This window comes from Ursus arctos, unplaced genomic scaffold, assembly GCF_023065955.2.
Source record: "Ursus arctos isolate Adak ecotype North America unplaced genomic scaffold, UrsArc2.0 scaffold_12, whole genome shotgun sequence".
NCBI classification, from domain to species: domain Eukaryota; kingdom Metazoa; phylum Chordata; class Mammalia; order Carnivora; family Ursidae; genus Ursus; species Ursus arctos.
Genome location: NW_026622786.1, coordinates 51,396,549 through 51,419,017, shown reverse-complemented (window position 1 = coordinate 51,419,017; position 22,469 = coordinate 51,396,549). Strand labels below are relative to the sequence as shown.

At 39.4% G+C, this 22,469-nt stretch overlaps 1 protein-coding gene across 5 annotated transcripts in view; it reads left to right on the top strand.

Moving 5' to 3' along the window:
* Nucleotides 1-19,707, top strand: part of SGIP1 (SH3GL interacting endocytic adaptor 1) — a 203,345-nt gene extending 183,638 nt beyond the window's left edge. For all 5 annotated transcript variants that reach the window (XM_057310591.1, XM_057310588.1, XM_048220338.2 and 2 more), the window contains 6 exons: nt 884-1,039; nt 5,887-6,019; nt 8,659-8,861; nt 9,995-10,059; nt 10,628-10,792; nt 11,783-19,707. In XM_057310591.1, coding sequence (XP_057166574.1) covers nt 884-1,039; nt 5,887-6,019; nt 8,659-8,861; nt 9,995-10,059; nt 10,628-10,792; nt 11,783-11,805 — 745 coding nt within the window. In that variant the 3' untranslated portion in view covers nt 11,806-19,707. The remainder of the gene's footprint in view (nt 1-883; nt 1,040-5,886; nt 6,020-8,658; nt 8,862-9,994; nt 10,060-10,627; nt 10,793-11,782) is intronic.
* The last annotated feature ends 2,762 nt before the right edge of the window (nt 19,708-22,469 follow it).

Below are 22,469 nucleotides of genomic sequence, written 5' to 3'. Positions count from 1 at the left end.
ATGATTCTGTTTACATGAAATTCTAGAACGTGCAAATTAATATGTAGTGTCAGAAGGCATATTAGCAATCGCTTAGGGGTAGGGAGTGGAAGGGTGGAGAACAGCAGCAGAGAGAGATCACAGAAATGCTTGCGGCAACTTTTAGGGATGCTGAGTATGTTCAGTAACTTGATTGCATGATGACTTCACAGGTGTGTAAGATACCGAAAATTATGGAATTTTACACTATAAATGAGTGCCATTTGTTGTATGTCAATTATGCCTCAATAAAGCCCTTTTCTTTTAAAAAAAAAAAAGGATTCTTCTTCCTTCCAAATTATCATCCTATCCTGCTAACTTATATGACCGATTTTGACAGTTTCAACCAAACAGACAAGGAATAAAGATATAGCTCAATGGAAGCAAGAAGCTTACCTCTCGAGTACAGAAGGGAACACGCTCAAGGCATCGATCATGTTACTGAGCACTAAAATAAGTCCCAGTGAGTGGTGTGATGACACTGTGTGATTGATTTAATATCTTCACATACGCTGCCAAAGATTCAGAAATCAGAGACAGACAACCAGCAGCATAGATGATTCGATTTGTGAGGTGAACATATAGACTTACCTACAGAAACACAGAAGCCGTATTTTTCTTCTGAGAGTTCAAAAACACATTCAACAAATGGGCACTTTTTTGGTTAAGTGTTAACACAAACCTTGCATCCTCGGGTCTTAGAAATGATTTAGTAGTTGACAGTGGAATCGTAAGAGCTTAACTTTGGTCTCTTCTGTTGTGTAATATTGTTACATAAATCATTTCTTTTTCACAACTGTTTTGATTCACAGTGTATTGACTGGAGTTTCCTCTCTCTTTCCTCTCGTGTGTTTTGATATGCCAGATGTATCGTGAAGATTACTGGAGAAATGGTGCTGTCCTTTCCTGCCGGCATCACCAGACACTTTGCCAACAACCCATCGCCAGCTGCTCTGACTTTTCGGGTGATAAATTTCAGCAGGTTAGAACACGTCCTGCCAAATCCCCAACTTCTCTGCTGGTAAATATATTTTGCACAAATTTTTTAGAGATGTGTGTGGCTTAGCGCTGGGTACTTACATGAGGGAGATACCTTAACAGGAATGTTGCACGGTAGAGAAATTACCTCTACTCAGATATGTTTGAAGATTCCACCCAGACCATGGTTGCCACCTGTCAAAGTCTTTAGCAGGCGCTCGTGTGTGTGTGCTTATATGTATTCTCCTGGCCGACTATCTCAAGTGGCTAAAGAGACGTTTAGAGTAATCAAATCTGTATTAGTGACTGTTTGTTCGTGGTCTGTTTTACTGACCATCAGTAAACAGTGGATAAGGATGGTGGGAAATCAGCCCAATAAAAGGAATAAAATCCATTTGTTGTATTAGCATCTTTTATGATATTTGAACTCTGAGCTATTCTTCACATGAGCTTGAAAGTCTTTTTTGTGAAATATATAATTTCCTGGTAATGGTAAATTTTTTTATGGAACTTTACATGTATTCAAAGAAGCTTATGCGAATTTGTATAAATACACTTTTTCACATCTAACTATTAAATCTGAACATGATGTCTTTATCATACTTACATACGTGCAGATTCACCCAAACATACACATGTATGAAGCGATTAAAAACGATCAGCTATACAAGTTAATTATTGCCAACGAACGAGACAGAAGCTGTCATGCCTGACAGCTTCCTCTCCATCATTAAGTCCTGATATTTTACTTAAAAGTCTTTCTCTAAAGTGGCCATGTTTTTCTCTTTACTGTGACCTCCCCTGTCCAAGTGACCACTGTCATTTTCCCGGACCACTGAAATTGCTTTCGTCCTTCCTCTCCTGCGCCCACTCTTGCCCCATGCCTACATATTTACACAACAGCTGAATGACTTTTCCTGAGGTGAATCAGGTCATCGCCATGCATAATCCCCAGGTGGCTTCACATTGCGTCTGTACCAGAATGTGAACTTGTTACCATTGCCTTTGAAGCCCTGAGTCATCTACCCTCGCCTGCTTCTCTGTTATCAGCTCCCGCCATCCTGCCTCAGAACCTTGTAGCTCCAGCCAGACCTGCCAGTCTTAGAACAGGCGGAGTCCTTTCCCACGTCAGGAATTTGTGTGCTTGCTTCCTCTGCCTCCAGTACTATTCCTGCCCCTCTGCACCTGACCGTGACTCAGCCTTCAGACCTCAGCTCTGCTTGGCCTCCCCTGACCATTCCACTCCCCTCTTCACCCCCAACCCCCATCCCCAAACTAAATATGTCCTCTTGTTGTTCTCTCTCAAGATACCCTATTCTTCCCCTTTTGTCCCTTACTAGAATTAAGACATATATACATTCATCCGTCTCCCCCACTAGTCTGTAAAATCCATGAGGGAATGGACACATCTCTTAGTTGACCATCACATCCTCGATATCTTCCACTGTGCCTGGCATCCAGTAAAGACTTAACTAACATTTGTTGAGTGAAGGAACAACTCAATGATTTAAAGAATTTAGTCAAGCTGGATATTTATGTAGAAATAACTAAAGGCAGGGGGTGGGGGGCTGGGTGGCTCAGTGGTTAAGCCACTGACTCTTGATTTCTAGTCAGGTCATGATGTCAGGGTTGTGAGATGGGGCAGGCTCCCTGTGTGGAGCTTAAGATTCTCTCTCTCCCTCTGCCTCTTCCCCCACCCCCCGAGCTGCACCCCGCCCCCGAGCGTGCACATGCATGCATGCATGCTCTCTCTTTCTCTCTCTCTCTCAAAAAAAAAGAAAGAAAGAAAAGAAAAAAGAAATGACTAAAGGCTTTTGGCATTTAGAACTGAAGGACCAACATAGTCACTTTCTTCACTGAGTGAGACTTCTTCATTCCAGTGGTGACAAAACCGTCACAGGTCTTTCAGGTGATTACCAAGATCACCGCCCCCTCTTTGGTCATTGCCATCGTTTAACTAGAAAACTTGATTCCAGGTTTAAAAGTATGGAAAGAAATGGTTACCCATTAAATGAAAAATAAACGTAAAACAATCAAGATTAGAAATCAGCAGCTTCTTATTTCACTTTTCCCTCCCTGCTTTTGATGTGCACATTGAGCCAGTTAATTTTTTTCAATTTATTTAAATTCCAGTGAGTTACCATGGAGTGTAATATTAACTTCAGGTGTAGAATTCGGTGATTCATCACTTAACATACAACACCCAGTTGAGCCAGTTTTATTTTTCAAGGTTCCTCCGTCTGAAATTAGGGATTCTGTGCCACCATCTCACTGGTTTGTTTGTTAGTAAGACTAATGTCACGGTTGCTGTTGCATTTTTAGGTAGTTATGTGGCCAAGATTTTAGGCATATTTGCGAGAGTTTTATATTTATATTAATATATTAGTCCTATGTATTGAATTAAGTCACACTCTGAGTATGTTTTTGTCTGACAAAATATTATATAGACTCTTACATTATTGTAAGACAAAAAAACAAAGACTCCTCATTAATTTGGACCTTATGAACCCTAAATATTTGATTATTGTGTCAGGGCTGTGACTGGTAACCATAGTCATAGAGCCTATGTGGGTTTGTTAAGCAGGACGGTTCCACCATCCCTGCTACTCTCCCTAGTTTTTAAAAGGCAACATTATCAAGTATGATTCTCCATTGCAGCACAGCTTTTAACCTCTGTCGCCTTTGGCCCAGCCAATTCTCTCATTTTTGTGTTCGGAAAGACTTCTCTTAGGTTAACAGCTTGCTCCTAAAGACATTTGGGTTTGCAGTCCCTTGTGAGGGACCAAATTGAAGTTTACTTCTTACTTTTCCCTAACAAAAAGGGTTTGCTTGGTAAAGAACGCAGGAACAATTGCTAAACCAATCATGAGACTAAAGAATTTTCAAGACTTCTTGAGCATTCAAGAATTGTATCTCCATCTGATTGGGATCTCTGTTTGATACTGGCAAAGCTTTCTTGAATATTTATTAAAGCAAGTTCTCTGAGGAATTACTGTAGGTATATGACTAAGTTTAATTTGTTATTAAGCTTAGAAAATACATTTCCTTAAAAAATAGTGTCATTGACATTTTCCCAGCTATTCAGACCTACTTAGTACAAATTAATGACTGGTTGCTGGATATTAATTCTACACCTCTTTTTGGTACAGTGGGAAATATGACCTGTAGTCTGCTGACGTGGGCTGGAATCCTGACTCTGTTACTTATTTGCTGTTCACCTTAAGCAAATTACTTAATTTCACTGACTTTCTATTACTCTTATCTCCTGCCTCTGGGTAACCTGGATGCATTTAGGTAATAAAAGTTTAGATAGCCCTCATCAGCATCCTTAGCTCAGCTTGACCAGGAGCAAAATCTCAGGAGCCAGGAGTCTTTTCCATCTACTTCCTACACGCCCAGAGTTAGAGAGCTTTGCTTTGTCCTCAACAACCTATACCAGCGCACAGCAGAACCACATGGGTCACGCTGAGACCGGGGCCACAAAACCAGTCCCTCCTAACAGATCAGTAGCAGTTTTAAAGAAAGCCCTGATGTTTTTTGACTCACTTTCTTGATTTGTTTGACTTTGGAGGTTGAATCATAGCAACTTACTTTTGACCTGTCTTCATCATTTTATTTACTTATGTGGGGGAGGAGATGGATAGGGGAAGAGGGAGAGAGAGAATCCTTTAAAAAAAAAAAGATTTATTTATATTAAAGAGAGAGCATGAGCAGGGGAGGGGCAGAGGGAGAGAATCTCAAGCACACTCCTCACTGAGCCTGGAGCAGACAGGGCTGGCTCTCATGACCCTGGGATCATGACCCGAGCCAAAATCAAGAGTTGGAGGCTTAACCAACTGAGCCACCCAGGTGCCCTGAGACAGAGAATCGTAAGCATGCTCCACACTCAGCATGGAGCTCAGTGTGGGACTCAGTCTCACAACCCTGAGATCATGACCGGAGCCAAAATCAGGAGTCGGTAGCTTAACCGACTGAGCCACTCAGGCACCCCTGCCATCATCACGTTATTATTATCACCCTTCTGTCTTCTTAACCTCTAATTTTCATTCAGTAAGTAAGTCATAGGTCAGGTTACTGAATTCGTTGGGCCCTCAGTTTCCTCATTATGTGGAAAGTGAGCGGAGGCTTCTCACACTCTTGCCTGATTCCTTTTGTCCTTGAGACAAGCACTTTCAAGATACGTTGGGTGAATGACGTGTGGACAGACATCTGAGCAAAACTAAAAATTCATAGGAATACCAAACTCCTGAATTCATCAAGACTGCACTGCTCGATTATAACTACCATGATTATTATCATCCACATTCCAGGATCATCTTGTAAGCACGGTGACTGTTTTATGATTTAGATGCTCTTCGATGAAATACCTTGGTAGTTTTAGTATGGTCCTGTTCCCCTCCGTTGGAGATAAAGACTGTGCTTGCATTCGGCCAAATATTTAACTCAGTAATTTCTGAGAAACCACTGTTCAAGTCAATACAAAAAAAAAAAAAAAAGAAAAGAAAAAAAATCAATGTCCTCAGCTCCTTGATTGCATTAACTGACTAATTCAGAGGAAACTGGTGATGTAGAAAGGGCTATTAAGTTTGGGTTAATAAATAATTCACTCTTTAAAGCAACCAGTTATTATCAGGATTGGTTGATATTACTAGGTACTCACTGAGATTCATAGCAATACAATCATGCCTCCCTATGGGTATTAATCTATTAACATAATGCCATTCAGAACTGCAATTGTACTAAAACTACGCTACTTCTAATAATATGATCTCTACAGACTGTCGAAGGTGGATAGAGAAATCAGGTGACAATTTGCTAAGATGCTTCTTTGTTTGGGTGGATATTTTTCACAAGATGCTACTCAATAACTTTTTCTTCCCAACTGAATAGCGATAATACTCAAAATGATGCCAATACCAAGGAATTCTGGGTAAATATGCCAAATTTGATGACTCACCTAAAGAAAGTGTCGGAACAAAAACCCCAGGCTACATATTATAATGTGGACATGCTCAAATATCAGGTAAGCCTATTCATATAGTCGAGGTGTCTCTTTCACATTGTAAATGTATATTCTAACATTAAATAAAAGCAAATAAAATAGCATTTCTTTTAATATAACTTAAAGGCTATAATTTTTTTTAAAGATTTTTTATTTATTTATTTGACAGAGATAGAGACAGCCAGCGAGAGAGGGAACACAAGCAGGGGGAGTGGGAGAAGAAGAAGCAGGCTCATAGCGGAGGAGCCTGATGTGGGGCTCGATCCCATAACGCCGGGATCACGCCCTGAGCCGAAGGCAGACGCCTAACCGCTGTGCCACCCAGGCACCCCTAAAAGCTATAATTTTTAAGAAAAGAAACCTAAAAGCCTACTTGGACACAACAAAAATGAAGTTGCAGAAACTTTCAATAGTTGAGATTATAAATATTGGTCGAGTATTCACTGTGGTGGTAATATACCCTACAGTATATTTGGACATTATCAATAATACTGGACAAACATGACACCACAGTAATTCATCACCCATAAAGTTAAAATATAATAAAAAGTACATTTTTATTTAACCTTTTTTCCCCAAAACATTTAAACACATTTAGTGACTGCTTTAAGCTTCTGAGAGAAATGGAAAGGAGCAAGAAAAGCAAACTCCAATAAAATGTTTCCCTGAATGAGAAATTAAATTTAGAGGCACATGCATGGTTCTTTATGCTCAAAGGGTAAAAGTAAAACTGCTTGTTTTCTTTCATAAACGTTCATTACAAACACCACATCTACATTGTCACTTCAGATTAAAAACATTTTTTAAACTCTTAAATGCTCTGGGATTTTTTTTTTTTAGTCTCCACATTTGTCATTAAGTAAATCTAGGGAGTAGACAGAATTCACCTATTGCAAAATGAGGCTGGTGTAAAGTATTAAATTGTAGGCAAGAAACTGAATTCTGGAATTAAGTCAGCTTCCTACTGGCCACTGACTTTAGGCACTTAATCTTCCTGAACCTCTGTTTCCTCATCTGCAAATAAGGATAATAACGATTCCTTCCTAGATATTTTATAGGTTGCTGTGAGAAGCTAATAGCCTAATATATTTCAGAGTATTTATAAAATGTGAGTAGCCCTAGGCCTGCCGTTCTGTTTTGAAGTGAGCTCGGAGGAACCCCTTTGGCTGTTATTTAGTTGTGGTGGCGGTGTGGTCCAATGATGCAAGGAGTGGGGTGGGAGGCACAACAAGCATTTTGTGGGATTGCCCTCCAATCTCAGCATGGTTCGTTTCTGGCCACCAGGAGCATCCTCCAGGGCCTGGGACAATCACAAACACACCCGCACGGATCCCAAAAGCCCCGTCACTGGGTACAGGAGCCTCTGTGAAGTCAAGAATCACCACTGAGACAGAGCACAGAATCGGGCAGGGAGGGGTCAGTCTGCTCTGCTTTCGAGTCACCTTAAATAACGTATTTCCAAGCAAAGCTCATTTGCAGAGGATTGTGCTGCAAAAAAATATCGAAAGTTTTAAAACGTATAATGGTTATCTCCCTAAAATTGTCATCAAAAGCCATGTCTATCACTTTGTCAAAGAACTCATATCTGGGCTTGTTTCTGCAGCAACCGCTGCTGCCTTATGAGCTCGGCCTGCCCTCAGGCCCCTTCCCCGTGGTGTCCATATTGCAGGCATCGCTAGGCCTAGAGGCAGCTGTTTATAGTCTTTAAAATCAGCAAACTCGTACTCCGTGAATAAAACCACAAGGGTGTAGACATCACCCACGCGGCCCCTGCCGTGTACGTGTGCTGGTAACAGAAGAGTGTCCTGGAGCTATTCATCGTCACCGTGAACAGTCGAGAAATAATAACATGATGGCGTTTGCACTGTGGATCCAGAAATAAGTTGGTATTATTGTCTTTAGTAAGACAATACTGTTGGTTCTGCAAACATGGCTTTTCCTTGGTCAAACGCACAGTGGATTGCAACTAGAATTGACAGGAGACAGTAGAATGTACCCCTTCCAGTTAGAGGATATGGGTTCAAGTGCTCACTTGGCAAATCCCAAAGGAGTAATGATAACCCGCTTCATCTAACTCACTGGTGCGTTGTGAAGCGATAGTATGATAAGAGTATTAATAGGTAATATGTATGAAAACGTTAATGGTTTACTAAGTGCTAGGCACTATGCTGACTTTCACATAAAATAGCTTCGATCTTCCAGACAAGCCTACGGGTAGATATTATTGTTACAATTCCCATTAGGCAGCTGAAGAAGTTACTGAGACTCAGAGAGGTTTGGTGACTGGCCCAAGATCACTGAGCTTGTAAGTGACCGTCAGAACTCACCTCCAAGACTGTCTTTCTCCTTGGCCTCGGCTCCTAACCCGTGTGCTACCACGTCCCTACCTGACACAAGTGATTTGTAAACTCGAAAGTGCCGTAGAGAGTTTAGCAAGTGATTGTGTTTTTAATCTGTAACAACTTCCGTGCAGCACGCACCTCTCTCTCCCAGGGCCCCCTTCACGGTGCTGCTTACCGAGGGGCCGTCTGTGAGCAGCACCAACCACGGGATGACGTTTGACGGCAAAGAATGTTCCTATGGGAGATAATCATAACTTCTGGCTTTGTTTCAGATTAACGGTCGAACCTTAAGTATTCTCTTTCCTGTCATTTGGCAAGGTGTCTGCCCAGGGCATCCAGTCCACACCTCTGAACCTGGCAGTGAACTGGCGGTGTGAGCCGGCCAGCACTGACCTACGCATAGATTACAAATACAACACGGACGCCATGACGACTGCCGTAGCCCTCAACAATGTGCAGTTCCTGGTCCCCATCGATGGAGGAGTAACCAAGCTGCAGGCCGTGCTCCCACCCGCAGTCTGGTAAGGAGCCACCAGTCCCCTTCCTCCTTCCCCCACAGCTCTTTCTGGGGAAAGGGCTCACAGACTTCTTAGCGTTTGTGTTTCCTACAGGAGGACATCACAGCAGACCTGTGTGTCAGGGTTCAGGGCAGGAAACAGAATCCATTCTGTTATTTTAAGCAGAGAAGGATTTAACGCAGGGATTTAGATGCTCACAGAACAGTGGAAGTGCGAGAGGAATACGTTTTAGGCTGGATCTCCAAGAACGTTTCCCAGAACACCGCAGAACTGCTCCTTCTGTCACAACCAAGACGTAGAGAAATCAGAAAGCTGCCCATGGAGCCACTGAATTCAAGAACTCACCACTGCCACATTGATCCAAGGATAAGAAAGTTCCTATGGGCACTGCCTTAACTGCTTCTCAACACTCACAACAGGAGGCTGGACTGCACGCAGCACATTGGAAGATGATCCCCACGTCTCAGGCTGCTGGCCAGCAGGAAAGAAAGAACCGAAAACATGGCAGACGAATGACCTCTGCCTCCCTTCTATCCTCCAAATCTCAAGGAGTGCATGTAATCGGTGGACCCTAATCTGTCACTAGGACCCCAACTGCAGGGACGTCTGAGAAATGTAGGGTTTTGTTTTGTAGCCTCTGGACTATAAGAAGGCACCACTAGAGAAGGTACGAGAACAGCCACTGAAGAGACACTGAGGACTGATGGTAGCTGTTATAAAGAACTTGTTCTCTTGTGAAAAGTATTCTAGTTTTCCCATGTGATTGTCAGAAGCAAAAACTAGTACATTAAAAAAAAGTCAGCCATATGACCGCTCCAACTTAAGTTACCTGAATTAATTGATTAAGACTTATCTTCTATGATAAGTAGATGTGTCAAAAAATGTAACTGCATTGTCCTCTATATGTTTTCCTACCTGACAGTGTTGTGGCTGGTTACAATAAGAAACAGAAAAAAGAGAGAATTTATGTGTGGATGGATGGATGGGTGGATGGATGAATAGATGGATAATGCTTAAATTGTAGTTAACATTGTCAAGATCCATTTTTTTAAACTAACACTATCTAGAAAATATATGGCATCCATTAAACAAAAACCTTTGCATATGCAAAAGCCTTTTACCTATTTTATTTTTAGGAATGCTGAACAACAAAGAATATTGTGGAAGATTCCTGATATTTCTCAGAAGTCAGAAAATGGAGGTAATGCAATCACAAGCTTACTTTATTTAATATATAAAGCTGAAATAACTTTCAGGTATTAGAAAACTGTTAAAATACACAGCGTTAGAAGCAAGCAAAGTATTTCACTTTACTTTGGTATATACTTATTTCAAGTATATACCAAGCAAATAATTCCTCAGTGAATCCTCTGCTTCCCCTTTTCTGCCCAACCCCACATCAAACAGGCCATACTTCAAACAGAGAAGAGCTTTTAATGAGGCATGTTTTCATTTTGTGTCGGATCTCCACTCCCTGGTAGTTGAGGTATTTCTCACTTTCCTCTGACTGGGAAAATACGTTGCCTTCCAAGTAATATGCTCCCAAATTTTGAAGTACGATTTGGTTGAATTACACTTTCAATCAGTGTGCAAAAAAAGTTCCTCAGGATATTTCATGATAAATTTTATTCATCGCCGTTTTGTCACTGAAACATATACTATTTTCTAGTAAATTAGATTTTCTATGTTAACTTTTGAATACAATTTCCCAAAACTATTATCCAGCATGTGGTGATGACTGTTTTCTTGTAATGATACTCTTTTTATAGGGGTGGGTTCTTTACTGGCAAGATTTCAGTTATCTGAAGGCCCAAGCAAACCCTCCCCATTGGTCGTGCAGTTCACAAGTGAAGGAAGCACCCTTTCTGGTTGTGACATTGAACTTGTTGGAGCAGGGTATCGGTTTTCACTCATCAAGAAAAGGTTTGCTGCAGGTAGGTGGGCATCCACTGAGTTTTCATTTGCAAAAATAGTGTTGTCTTAGCTACTCTCTCAAGTAGGAACAGGGTCTGATTTGCTCATCTTTTTTCTTTTCCTCTTCCCCACTCCCAATCCCCATTTCCATTCCTAGTTAGAAAACAAACCAATTGTAGAATGAAGTAAAAATGGGATAATAAACTGGAAATCAGAATTAAGAAGGCCCTGGCTACTTATCCGGCTCTGTTTCTTATGTGGGAATGACCAGTCTTTCCAATTATATACATTATATACACTGAGGTCAATGGAGTAAATCCTACTGTTTTTATATTGACAAACAAAATACATACTATGTGCCTCAGAATTTACCTCTTATCTGAAGACTTTTCTTCTCCAACAAGACTTCATAGATTTTAGATTTGTCAGGCATAGCTGAAATCTGAGAAGATCCATCCTTCACTTTAATATGAGCAACCTTAAAGAATCTAGGCCAGGTATCAGAAATGGTTGCCCAGGAGCTGAATATGGGAGGTTTTTGGCTCACATGATAATTTTGGCACACATGCCAGATGGCACTCCTCCTTGTTGGCGAAGGAGTCCCCGATACTAGGGTGTCAGTGACTTGTCAGGATAACTCCTGGTTCTAATGCCTGCTGTACTCATGTAATTATTAATTATAACCCTTCCACTCTCAAAAATGATCCGGGTTATATGATTACTCTTCTCATAACAAGTTGGATTCCCACATCCAGAAACAAATCTCCCAACCTATCCTAAAACCCAAACCTCTGCAAAGTGTTCGTACATGGAAATCTGAAAAGGCCACTAGCTTGTCTGGGAAGTTGAAAACTTAAGAAATTGTATGTATTTTATACTAGCATTGCACCCCTCAAGATGCAGTATTCGGCTTCTAGGGGTGGGGCAGGAAGAGTAAAGATGTTGCCCATGTTGCCCGTATCATTATGGAACTAGCAGCTAACCTCTTGATATGTTGTTTTGTTTTGCAGGAAAATACTTGGCAGATAACTAATAAAATCTTATGCAAGGATTTGGAAGATTCATATAATGGAGAACTATTGTATGAGAAACAGGTTTTAATTTTGGTTTGAGGGAAACAAACCAAAATCTGCACTTGGGATATATCTGCTGGAAATGTCGATGACTTTCAGCAATGATTTCCCTCAGACAATACCATGATGACCAGTCTTACAGTATTTACTTCTAGGTGTAATATTGTTAATGGTTTTAAAATGTAATTATTGTATTTGTAAATTGTACTCATTCCAGTAAGGCAGTTAGACACTTGAGTTTTAGCATTTTACCATTCCTGAAATGGATGTAATTTAAACTGTGGTATGTAAATTTAATAGTAGTACTGTTGAATGGCACAATGCTTACAGAGGTAGATTGCATTTTGTCAATATATAAAATTTAAATATAATATGGATAGCTGTCATAAAGGGGGTGCCACATACGAAGAAAATTAAGTGGAACCAGAAAAAAAAACTTCCTTTTCTTCAATCCTTAGTATGTTTTACTCTAGTGCTAAATAAAAATTCTATCTTCAAATATTTAGTGGGTTAAATTCAGAAACTATTTCAGAAAAAAAAATGCTAAAGTTACAGCATATTCAAGAAGAGCATTAATTACCACTTTTTAAAAAGCTTTTTTTTCAAACTGCAAATTTCATAAAAATGCAAACTGTGTAAACAGGGCCTCTTATTTTTATAACTTGTGTAAAAAGGGAAAGCAATTCATATTTAAAGTTTAAGTATATGAAATTATAATCAAGAGTAAAGAAGATGTTGAAGTCTTAACTACTTCCCCCTCTCTCTACAGTTTAACAAATGTGGAGATTGCTGACTAATATCAGACTAAAGCCGAAATTGTGATTTTAAAATTTCAAGACTTTCCATAGTTAAACTGGTGAACAACTTTTGCACAATTACTCTAAACAGAGTCTCTCCCATCTTGTATGGAGAATAGTACCACGTATCTTTCTCTTTACCTGCAGAAATCAAAATATTAAGACTAAAACTTAGAAAAAAAAATTTAGTCACCCCGTTTAAGTCCAGAAAGAAAATTTTAATCATCATCATTTATATCATTTGAGAAGGGAAAAAAAAAAACTTTATAAATGAAATTCTATCCACATTATTGTGCAATAAATTTTCTTTTGGATAAGATTCATCATATGTAACTATAAATCTTTGCCATTCTCGGGGAATCAGAAAGAGAGTTATCAAAAATTTATGTCACAATTTCATTGTCACGAGGTATGATTAAAACTCTAATTACTCAGTGTGGCCTCACGTTGTGAGGATTCCAAACGGAGAAGCCCTTCTTCAGGGGCGCGTCTCATTGTAAAACCTTCCTCCTCTACTATCTGAAAACATGAAACTTCCTCTAAGTCATAGACCTTATTTTAAACATGAACCAATTCTTATTCTAAGTTATACTATTAAATAACTGGAATTATTAAGCTGTTGTATTCATCATTAGTTGCTAAATTTTATTTTACGTTCACTTGTATTTGACAAACAATCATTAGACCCTTTCAATTTTAGAATCAAATTAAATTTTGTAAGTCTTACTTTTAAAATGAGATTGTGACTGGCAATTGTTTATAGTGGAACTTTTTAAATTAGCATTTGTACTTCTCAATCAGTGCTTGCTACCAAGAGAATGTTCAAAATGATCTGTTTTACCTCAGAAGAATTCCTACTGTTCAAACCCTCTCAGTTGGCTCCCCAGACAGTCTGGTGTGGAAGTTTTTTGGACAAGTGATTAATATACTCATTTTAAGTAAAGATATTCAATTTGATTTTGAAACCAAAATAGAAAATGCAAACTTTTTAAATCCCACAAAACATGGGGGAAACATCAAATACTGAAACCAATGGAGAGTAAGCAGCAGAAAATTGAGAATTATCCAGCTTACGAATATACAAATACATTTTTAAGTAATCAATTCATAAGGAAAACATATTGAATATTAAAACAAAGCATATTAAAAATGTGTACATATTACTGGTTCTTATGTCTCCCTCTTTATATTTTATTTTATTTTATATAGTGCTAGAGTGAATTAGTAATTAAACACAAGGGTTTTTTTCAAAGAATAATTTTGTTGATATTGTAAAAATAATTTAAAACGTAGATTACAATAATCTCTAACGTTATTCAAACGTTTCCAGGAACTAAATTTGAAACTATGAAGATCTCTTATGATCCCTTGATTGGTCTTTGTGCAACAGAATGGAGGTCATTGTCTTCATAATTATTAAACTTTCAATAACCAGAACCTCAATAGAGAAGATATCCCTTCTCCTTTCAGAAAAATAGGTCAAATAATTACACAATAAATTCATATCAGGGCTTTAGATTTTGGTATTTTTTTTTAATCTCGTAGTTTACAATCTCCTCTTATGCCTGTATCCATAGTACTGTACAATAAGAATCCATGTTAGGAAAAAAGATCCCAGACAATGCAAGAATCTCTACTATCAAACAACAGCAACAACATTAAGTCAGGTTCATTATCAATTCCTAAAACAGAACAAAATGGGGAAGTACATATTAATGTTTTCAATACCAGGGGTTAAAATAAAAAGAAAGAGTTCTCATTAACCAGAACACCATTTCCTGAGATTTATGATTTTAAAAGTTTCTGTTCTAACAAGATAGAAAGTATGAATGATATTGTTTTATTTTGGCAACATGGAAAGTATGTTTTTCTTTTTAAATAAATTCCATATTTTCTTGATATTTTAAAAAATAAATTCTTGTTAAGAATTAGTCTGAATTTTACCATAGTTGGAATTTATAATTCCTAAGAATTAAATTTTTTAAGTATTTTTAAAGCTCCGTTCTTCTCTACACCTACAGACAAAATGAAAATTCACTGTATGGTATTTGGGACTCTGTTTCACTATAAAGAAAGAATGTCCATATTTCAAATGGTTTTGAGTGAATAGAGATGTTTTATTTTTGTTTTTATGTATTTTTACTCAATCTGCAAAGTGTTTGAGGCAATCATGACACATGTTTTCATTTCTAATTCTTTTCAAAGAAGCCTGGTGACTACATTAACTCCATGGCTAACTGTCTCTGTGTGACGTTGGACAAATCACTGCCTTTCTCAGGTTCTCATCTTAGAATGAGGGATTGGGATTGCCAGTGGTTCTCACGTTTTTCTTAACAGCAGGACTTTTTTCTACTAAAATTGCATGTGGAATCGTGTTAGGCAAACAGCTCAAAGCAATGATGGAGTTCCTTCAGCAGTTTAGATCTGGGCCCCCCACACCCACCCCAGAGCTATTTAAACATCGTAATAACACACCAACGATCTGTAAAATTTCTTCCACCTCTGAAGTTCCATGATTCTACTAGATCAGATAGACCCACTGTGGCGGCTTGATAAGAAAACTTGTACAATCACAGTAATTGACTGATAGATACTAAAATTGTACATTTACTTGAGTGCTTACCATATACCAGTCTCTACAGATATTAGCTCATTTAATCCTTATCGCAACCCAAAAGGTGTAAGTACTCTTCGTAATTCCTATTTTACAAACGATGATTTTGAGTCTTAGATGAATTGATTTGCCCAAAGTGACACAGCAGCAGGAAGTAACCCAGTTATCTTGACTGCAGAGGGGGCCCCTGACCAGTTTTGCTTGTTCATTCTGGGAAATAAACTCTTCTGTTTTATTTTAGTATGCATTTATCATTTGAATCCCAAGATTAAAGGTGCTATGAAAAATTAGTATCAAAGTAAGGATCATTCCAATAACAAAATTGTTGGAAAAGGGTATGTTTCTCAGAATATGACTTGTGGACCACTTGTATTAACATTCATTTAAAAGGGCAGTGATTTTGGCTCGGTCACCACTATCCCAGAGCCTAGAAGATAGCAGGCATCAACAAGTTTATATAGAATGACTAAATCTCTAGGGATGGAGTTTAGGAATAGGTATTTTGACAAGCATCCAAAATCTGAAAATCACTGCTCTAATAGATCTCCGAGGTCCTTCTTAGTTAGGGCATTATATCAAATTTTAAACTTTAAATTGTAAGTTGACTATCATTTTTCTAGTGAGTTTATTTTTTCACTCAGTCCATTTAACTTTCTCCAATCTTAATAAATAAATAAATAAATAAATAAATAAATAAATAAGGTTCAGGGCTTTTTCTAGAAAAATCCCTGTCTTTTCCTTAGAGTTCTCCGGTCATGCTGTCCAGTCTCAAAGTGGCCTGAAATGCATTTTCTCATTTTCGTATTTCTGTCCTTTTCATCAATGTCTTAAAAGACCAAAGAAGCAGTAAGCAGATTGCAAGCTGTCACTCACTGCAAATAAAAGTCCTAAGAAATGTCTCCCTCCTTGCAAGAGACATTCAGGTGGACATGGAGCTTTGAGCTGACCCTATTTATCTTGTAGGCCTTTGAATTGGATGGTTTATTAGCATGGACCAGTGTCATTCTAAAAGAGTTGACCAATCATTTTTATTTTTCCTTTATTTTTTTTCAAAATAATCACAACTGTCAATCAAATTTGAATGACACAGGAAAATATGTAGATATCTACTAAGGATGAGTTTGTGGAGTTTTGCTTTTTTTTTTTTTTTAAGCTTTCTCTCTCCTTACAGATTATGCATTCGGCAAAATCCCATTCAGTCTAAAGGTACTCATTTTGCTACGTGGCTTTCTGACCAGCAATTTTTTTTTAAGGGAAGCAGAATTTATTATGATATTAAAAGGAGGATCTCTACATATGGCTTTCAAACTTAATATAAGTAAAGATGATGTTTCCTTGAAATAAGTCAAATCAGGTTGCTGATATGAATGAACAAATCAATCTATGTTACACTGATTGAAGAAAGTGCTCTGATGATCCACCCCACCGCCTTCTACCGTGTGCACTTCTGTTACGAGGCTTTATTGGATTTTCCTGCTTCTTTTGTGTTGTTGTTTTTTTTTTTTTTTCCTATTTGGCAAACATCTAAATGCGATTCCCTTGCTCATGAATTAAACATGTCTGCCATTACATTACTTTTTGTGCATGGGATGTACGGAGGGAAAATGAGATAGAAATCCAATATTTAAATCTCCGAACATTAAAAACAAACAACAACAAAAGAACACCCACTAGCTTTTCTCTGTGTCATTGCCTTGCTGTTCTGTCATCTCCTGTAGGCTAGAATTGCAATTTTAATATCTAATTCAAATTGAAATATTCTTCTTCACGGAAAGTCACATTTTAGGGTCTATTGAGTTGACCGTGGTCAGATCTCTTGATTTCCCCTCATGTTTAATATCTGATCTCTATCCTAAATGGTATTCTTGTGAGAGAAAGGCACCTCCTTATTGATATTCACCATAAGTATAATAATTTATTCTCTAGGTCTAACTTCTAAAGTTATTTTTCCTTTGACTTACAGTATTTTTGATTGCCTCCTTCTATCCCTAGGGTAGTAGGTTGCTTATTCTAAATACACCTTTAACCTTATAAGAAAAGATGTTTCAATGAGAAGCAAATATATTTTTATGTGTCCCTTAATCCCTAAAAGAAAATAAGTAAAGGATACTTCTGCATTCACCTGTATTCCAGTATTTTCCAAATCGTGTCCAGGGCTACTGTTTCTGACAAATGTTCACTCTGGCCTGAGAATATATAGTCCCCACTCCTCGGACATTTGATAATAAAAGTTAGTGTTTTAATGAAGCTTAAGAAAGTTATTAAATCACAAAAACACTTTTTTTTTCTAAACACACCTTGAAGAAATTTTAGAAAAGTTTTCTTGTAACACCAGCTTACATATCCTTCAAGAACCATAAATAATGCAACCAGGAATGTTTTGAAAGGATGCTTCTGGGTTTTCGTTTAAGAAAAATTCCTGCCATTTCAAATGAATTAGTATCATTTTAACTTTCATTAGTTTATCTTAGTGAATTTAACTTTATCACCAAAATATTCAAAATAAAACAACAATTTTTTTTAATATTTTAATTTTTTAGGCATTTTTTTTTAAGGTCTGTATCTATGGCCAGCACATCAGGCCACCATCTGTTGAAAACAATCCAAATTCTTTACAGAATGAAATTAATGCTAGCGAACAATCTTCAGTAATATTTTATTAAACGGCTTTAAGAAATTGAATCATGATAGATAATTCTGACCATATTTACATAATCTTGTTAGAAACTATATGAAAAACATTTCTTTAACGAGAGGGATATATTAGTTAGCAAAGATTTTGCAGAACCCTACACTCTATTAATGAACATTTCGTAGTTCTTTTTTGCTGTGCCTTATTTTGCACATCAATTGTTTTTACACAACATCAGCAAAGTTCCTTTAAAAAAATTCCTGGACAAACCGATTCAGAATAAAGCTGAATCACTTTAGATTTCTCTAAACATAGCTCAAGTTTTAATTCATTCAGAGTTCGCGAATCGGCTTGAGAAATGATAAGCCATTTATCATTTTTAAATAGTGCATTGAATGAGTATATCATGCAAATGTTAACTCCATCTCATTTGCTCAGTGGTGTATTACTTCATGGACATTTTCTCTCCTTTTCTTTTTTTGACAAAACATGCTTAGTGTTATTCGTACATGCATCGTTACTTAAAACTATCTTAAATAATACGCCAAATGACTACCGCTGGGATCACTGTCCTAAGGTCCAAAGCCAGATTTTTTTCTTTTCCTTGTGAGAGATGCTAGGACGATAATTCTTATAGCTGTGTTGACTCTGCAGTTCAGTATTGAACTCTTGCTTTGTTAAATGGATATGCATGAAAGAGACTGGCTTCTGTCTGATCTCCCTGTTTCTCTGTCAGTGTAAGAGAGTTGGAAAATTGCTCCTGAATATTTTTTCTTGAAAAAGCCAAGTGTTGGTATATGTATGATGATATGTTAATCTTATCTCTGAGCAAATCTTCACTACAGGCCAAGCAGTCCTTTAGAGAGCTGACCTTTTTTAACTGTTTGAATATTATTCAATCTATAAATCTTTCAATCTACAAATACTTTTTTTAAATTTTTCGCTTCATGTAGAAAAAAAAAACTATGAATGAAATGATCAAATTTTAATTTTCATGCCTACTGCGGGGCGTTCATTTTTTTTTTCTTACGTTAACAATCAGAGAAACTAGGAAAAGAATCTCAGAGAAATTCTGCTGTGTTTGTAGAGGTAATAAAAATTCTGTCAATTGTCTTTCTGAAGAGAAACGCCGTTGGTGTATACTTTAATTTGAGTTGGTGGTAGTCTTTCTTTAGAACTCCCCAGGATCTTTATAGCAACAGTTAACTGAATTTCTTCACGACCTTGTACGGACTATATAATTTCACGGAATTCCTTGAGCATAACCTATCTGTAAAAGAAATTGTGGGTTAAAATACTCAAGTATATTTTTTAAATCTAGTTAAAATGTTGATGCCTGGCTCTTTTTCCTACATGTGTAATTCAACAGAGAGTACTTTTATTCTCATAGCCGTTACTGCTTTGTCTATGATGAAAGCTTTACTGCTTCTGTGCTGTTCTCAAGAAAAAAAAACAGCAAAGAAGCAAGGGTTCACTGCAGCAAAGCTTGCTGTTGAGCAATGGTGACATGAATGTGTAGCATTGATTTATTAAAGAGAATCATGAGAAGATTTTCTTGCCTTATGAGTTAGAAAAGGTGTGGATATCATTTTTTTGTAAATAATGATTTTTACAAATTTTTTTCTTCATAATTTTCCCAATAACCCATTTCACAAAATCCTGAATATGCAATTATTTATCATGACACATTACTGCAAATAGGGTTCCCGTTTCAGAACAAATTTTAATTATACATGAGATCAAGACAAAATATCTAAAGTAAGTTGTTATTTAAATGTGATTTTTTTTCTGGAAAATAAATGAAAAATGTAAAAATAAACTGAGTTGTGAACCTCTTTTATCACCAGTCTCTTGAAATTTTACCCATATTTCTGAAAAATTTAGCACGTTTAGGGTGAGCAAAGCACACAAAAAGTTTGGCACAGTGCAAGGATTTTAGAGTCAGACAGATCCCAGCTCCGTGATTTAACTATAGACTTGAGCATGTTACTTTATGATTCTTCATCTTTATAAGAAAATGGAGTTACTATCCCCTTATCATAGGGTCAATGAACAGATTAAATGAGATCATCTTTACCAGTCACCTGATCGTTCCTACCTACTACTAATAGATTTTCAATGAACGGTGCTTTCCTGTTCTTATTTTTCTGTGACTAGGGATTGGGATGGGGCCAGAACACTTTTAAGCTCTTTCTCCAACTCTGTCCTAACCCTTAGTGGCTCTACTGTTATCTCAGTGTATCGCTCTTCTCAGCTACCGCTAACTGCACTGAGCGCCCATCAAGGCACATGTGCCAAGCTAGGCACTTAGAGGCACTGTTTTACTTCTAACTCCAGGGATTGCCCCCCACATAAGGGTCCTCTCAAAGGTTTGGATTTGTTTGCTTTGAGTTGGGAAAGGGGCCCTGGGGTTAATTATGAAGGAGCAAGGGCCTATTAGATATGTCAGGAAGGTCCTCAAGGCCAAACAGCCTCCATTTCGAAGCCTCTTAAACTTGAAGAGGCTGGGAAGAGAGCTCTTAAGGAAGGTGGAGGAGCCCTGTTTGTAATGCTCAGGAGATAAGCCTGTGCCCTGCACCGGGCCCTGGGCGTATTATTTAGCATCTCAGAATCTCGATTTTCTCCGTCCGTAAAGGGAGAACCCTTCCCTGACAGAGTTGCTGGGACAACGAAATAAAACGAAAACCGTTTGCCAGTATCTGGTGCATATAAGCTCTCAATAACTGCCCCTATGATCAAGCTTCCGTACCTTGGAGCAGCGTGGTGGGACACACTCCTAACCCACACAGGCACTCACCCGCAGGGTCTGGGGTCTGGGAAAGGGAAGGGGGGCCCGACTTTCTCTTTGTGCCTCGGATTTCCTGTCCCGGGAAACCGCAGTACTTCCCACTCCCACACTTGACATTTGGGGAAAGGGAACTGGATGAGGGCTCACGGGGCTGCACCTTGAGTCCCAGATGGCCTCCTCGCCGCAGGATGAACCGGTTCCCCCCAACTCCGGGCCACTCCAGGGCACAATCGGGCTCAGGGCGGCGCCCTCTGGGCAGTGACGGTAAGATCCTCACATCGTTAGGGTGGCTCAGAGGACCACGCAGCTATTTTGTACGCCCGGGGGAGGGGCGGCGGACTGTTTGAGGAGGTCACCCTGGAGACCAGGCGCAGAGCAGGGAGTGCGCGGGCGGCCGCAGGCAGAGGGAGACCCGGGAGGAGGGAGCCTCGCCCTGCGCGGCCGGTTCCCGCAGTGATCGAGCGGGAGGTCCAGGAGGCCCCCGGCGGAGCCCCAGGGCAGTTCCAGCGCTGCCGTAGGTAAGTGCGCCCTCTCCGCAGCGCCGCGGGGTGGGACCCCAGACGAGAAAGACGCCTCAAGATCCAGGATTGCAGGGGGCTGAGGAGGGAGGCCCCTGTGGTAAGAAATGTCCCGTCTGCCTGGGTCATGAGCTCTCTGACCCACACCTGTCCTCCCCCCGGCAAATAAGAAACAGTCGCCCCAAATCTGAGAACAGCAAGTGAGTCCTGGCCTTTGGTCGCGACCCGCTCTCACCACCCCAGCACCAGTCCCACCACCACCGACTTCCTGCACGTCTGAGCTTTAGGATGGTGCCCAGGGCAGAGCTGGCCAGCTTGGTCTGCTCCTGGAGCAGCTGCGTGAGCCCTGAGCGGTCTTCTGAGGTCAGACAACACTGGGCGACCGCACCCCTGGGACCTCCAGGTTCCAGCTCTGGCCTGCAGAGCCAAGGTCTATCAGAATCAGAACCTGAATGGGCCACTTAATCAGGCTCAGTGTGTCCTACCACACACATAGACACACTCACGTAGACACTCACACTCATACATAGACACACACAGAGACACTCGCACACACACTCACACACTCAGACACACACACAAGCACACACTCACATTCATAGACCCTAATATTCTCAAAGCACACACGCCAAGACACACACATACATTCAGGACACAGACACATCACACACAAAGGCTCACACACAGGCACACACGCACAGGCATACATCCATTTGGGGGCACAGATAATCAGTCATGCCTACACACAGGTGCACACACGGGCACAGAGGCACACCCTTACATCCATGTACACAGAAACTCCTGCACACAGCCTCACGCACTCGTAACCCACACAGGCACTCACCCGCAGACACACACACAGGCACACACAGGGATGTGCACACACTCACATAGGCCCACAATCACACACACACCTCCCTGCCTCCCTTCCAACACACAGTACCTCTGCCCGGAAGCCTTTGCTTCTGGGTACCTGACACTGCTCACACGGGGGTTTTACGTTACGTCCTCGCCTGTCCTACCCACTCCGCGCCGGCTCTTTGAAGGCAGAGACTCTGTCTTAGTGTCTAGCAATGTGTTTTTCCCTGTGCTCTCAGATTCACAGATTATAAAGTAATTTAAATGAGTATCTAAACTTGTATGTAGACAACAGGGCAGTGGACTTATGGTCAAAATTCTTAGAAGTGCATTCCTACTACCAGCTTTTTGACTGATTCGGGAGAAGGAAGTAGGTTTTCTAATAAAATACTTTGTTACAGGTTAAGTTCTGTGTGC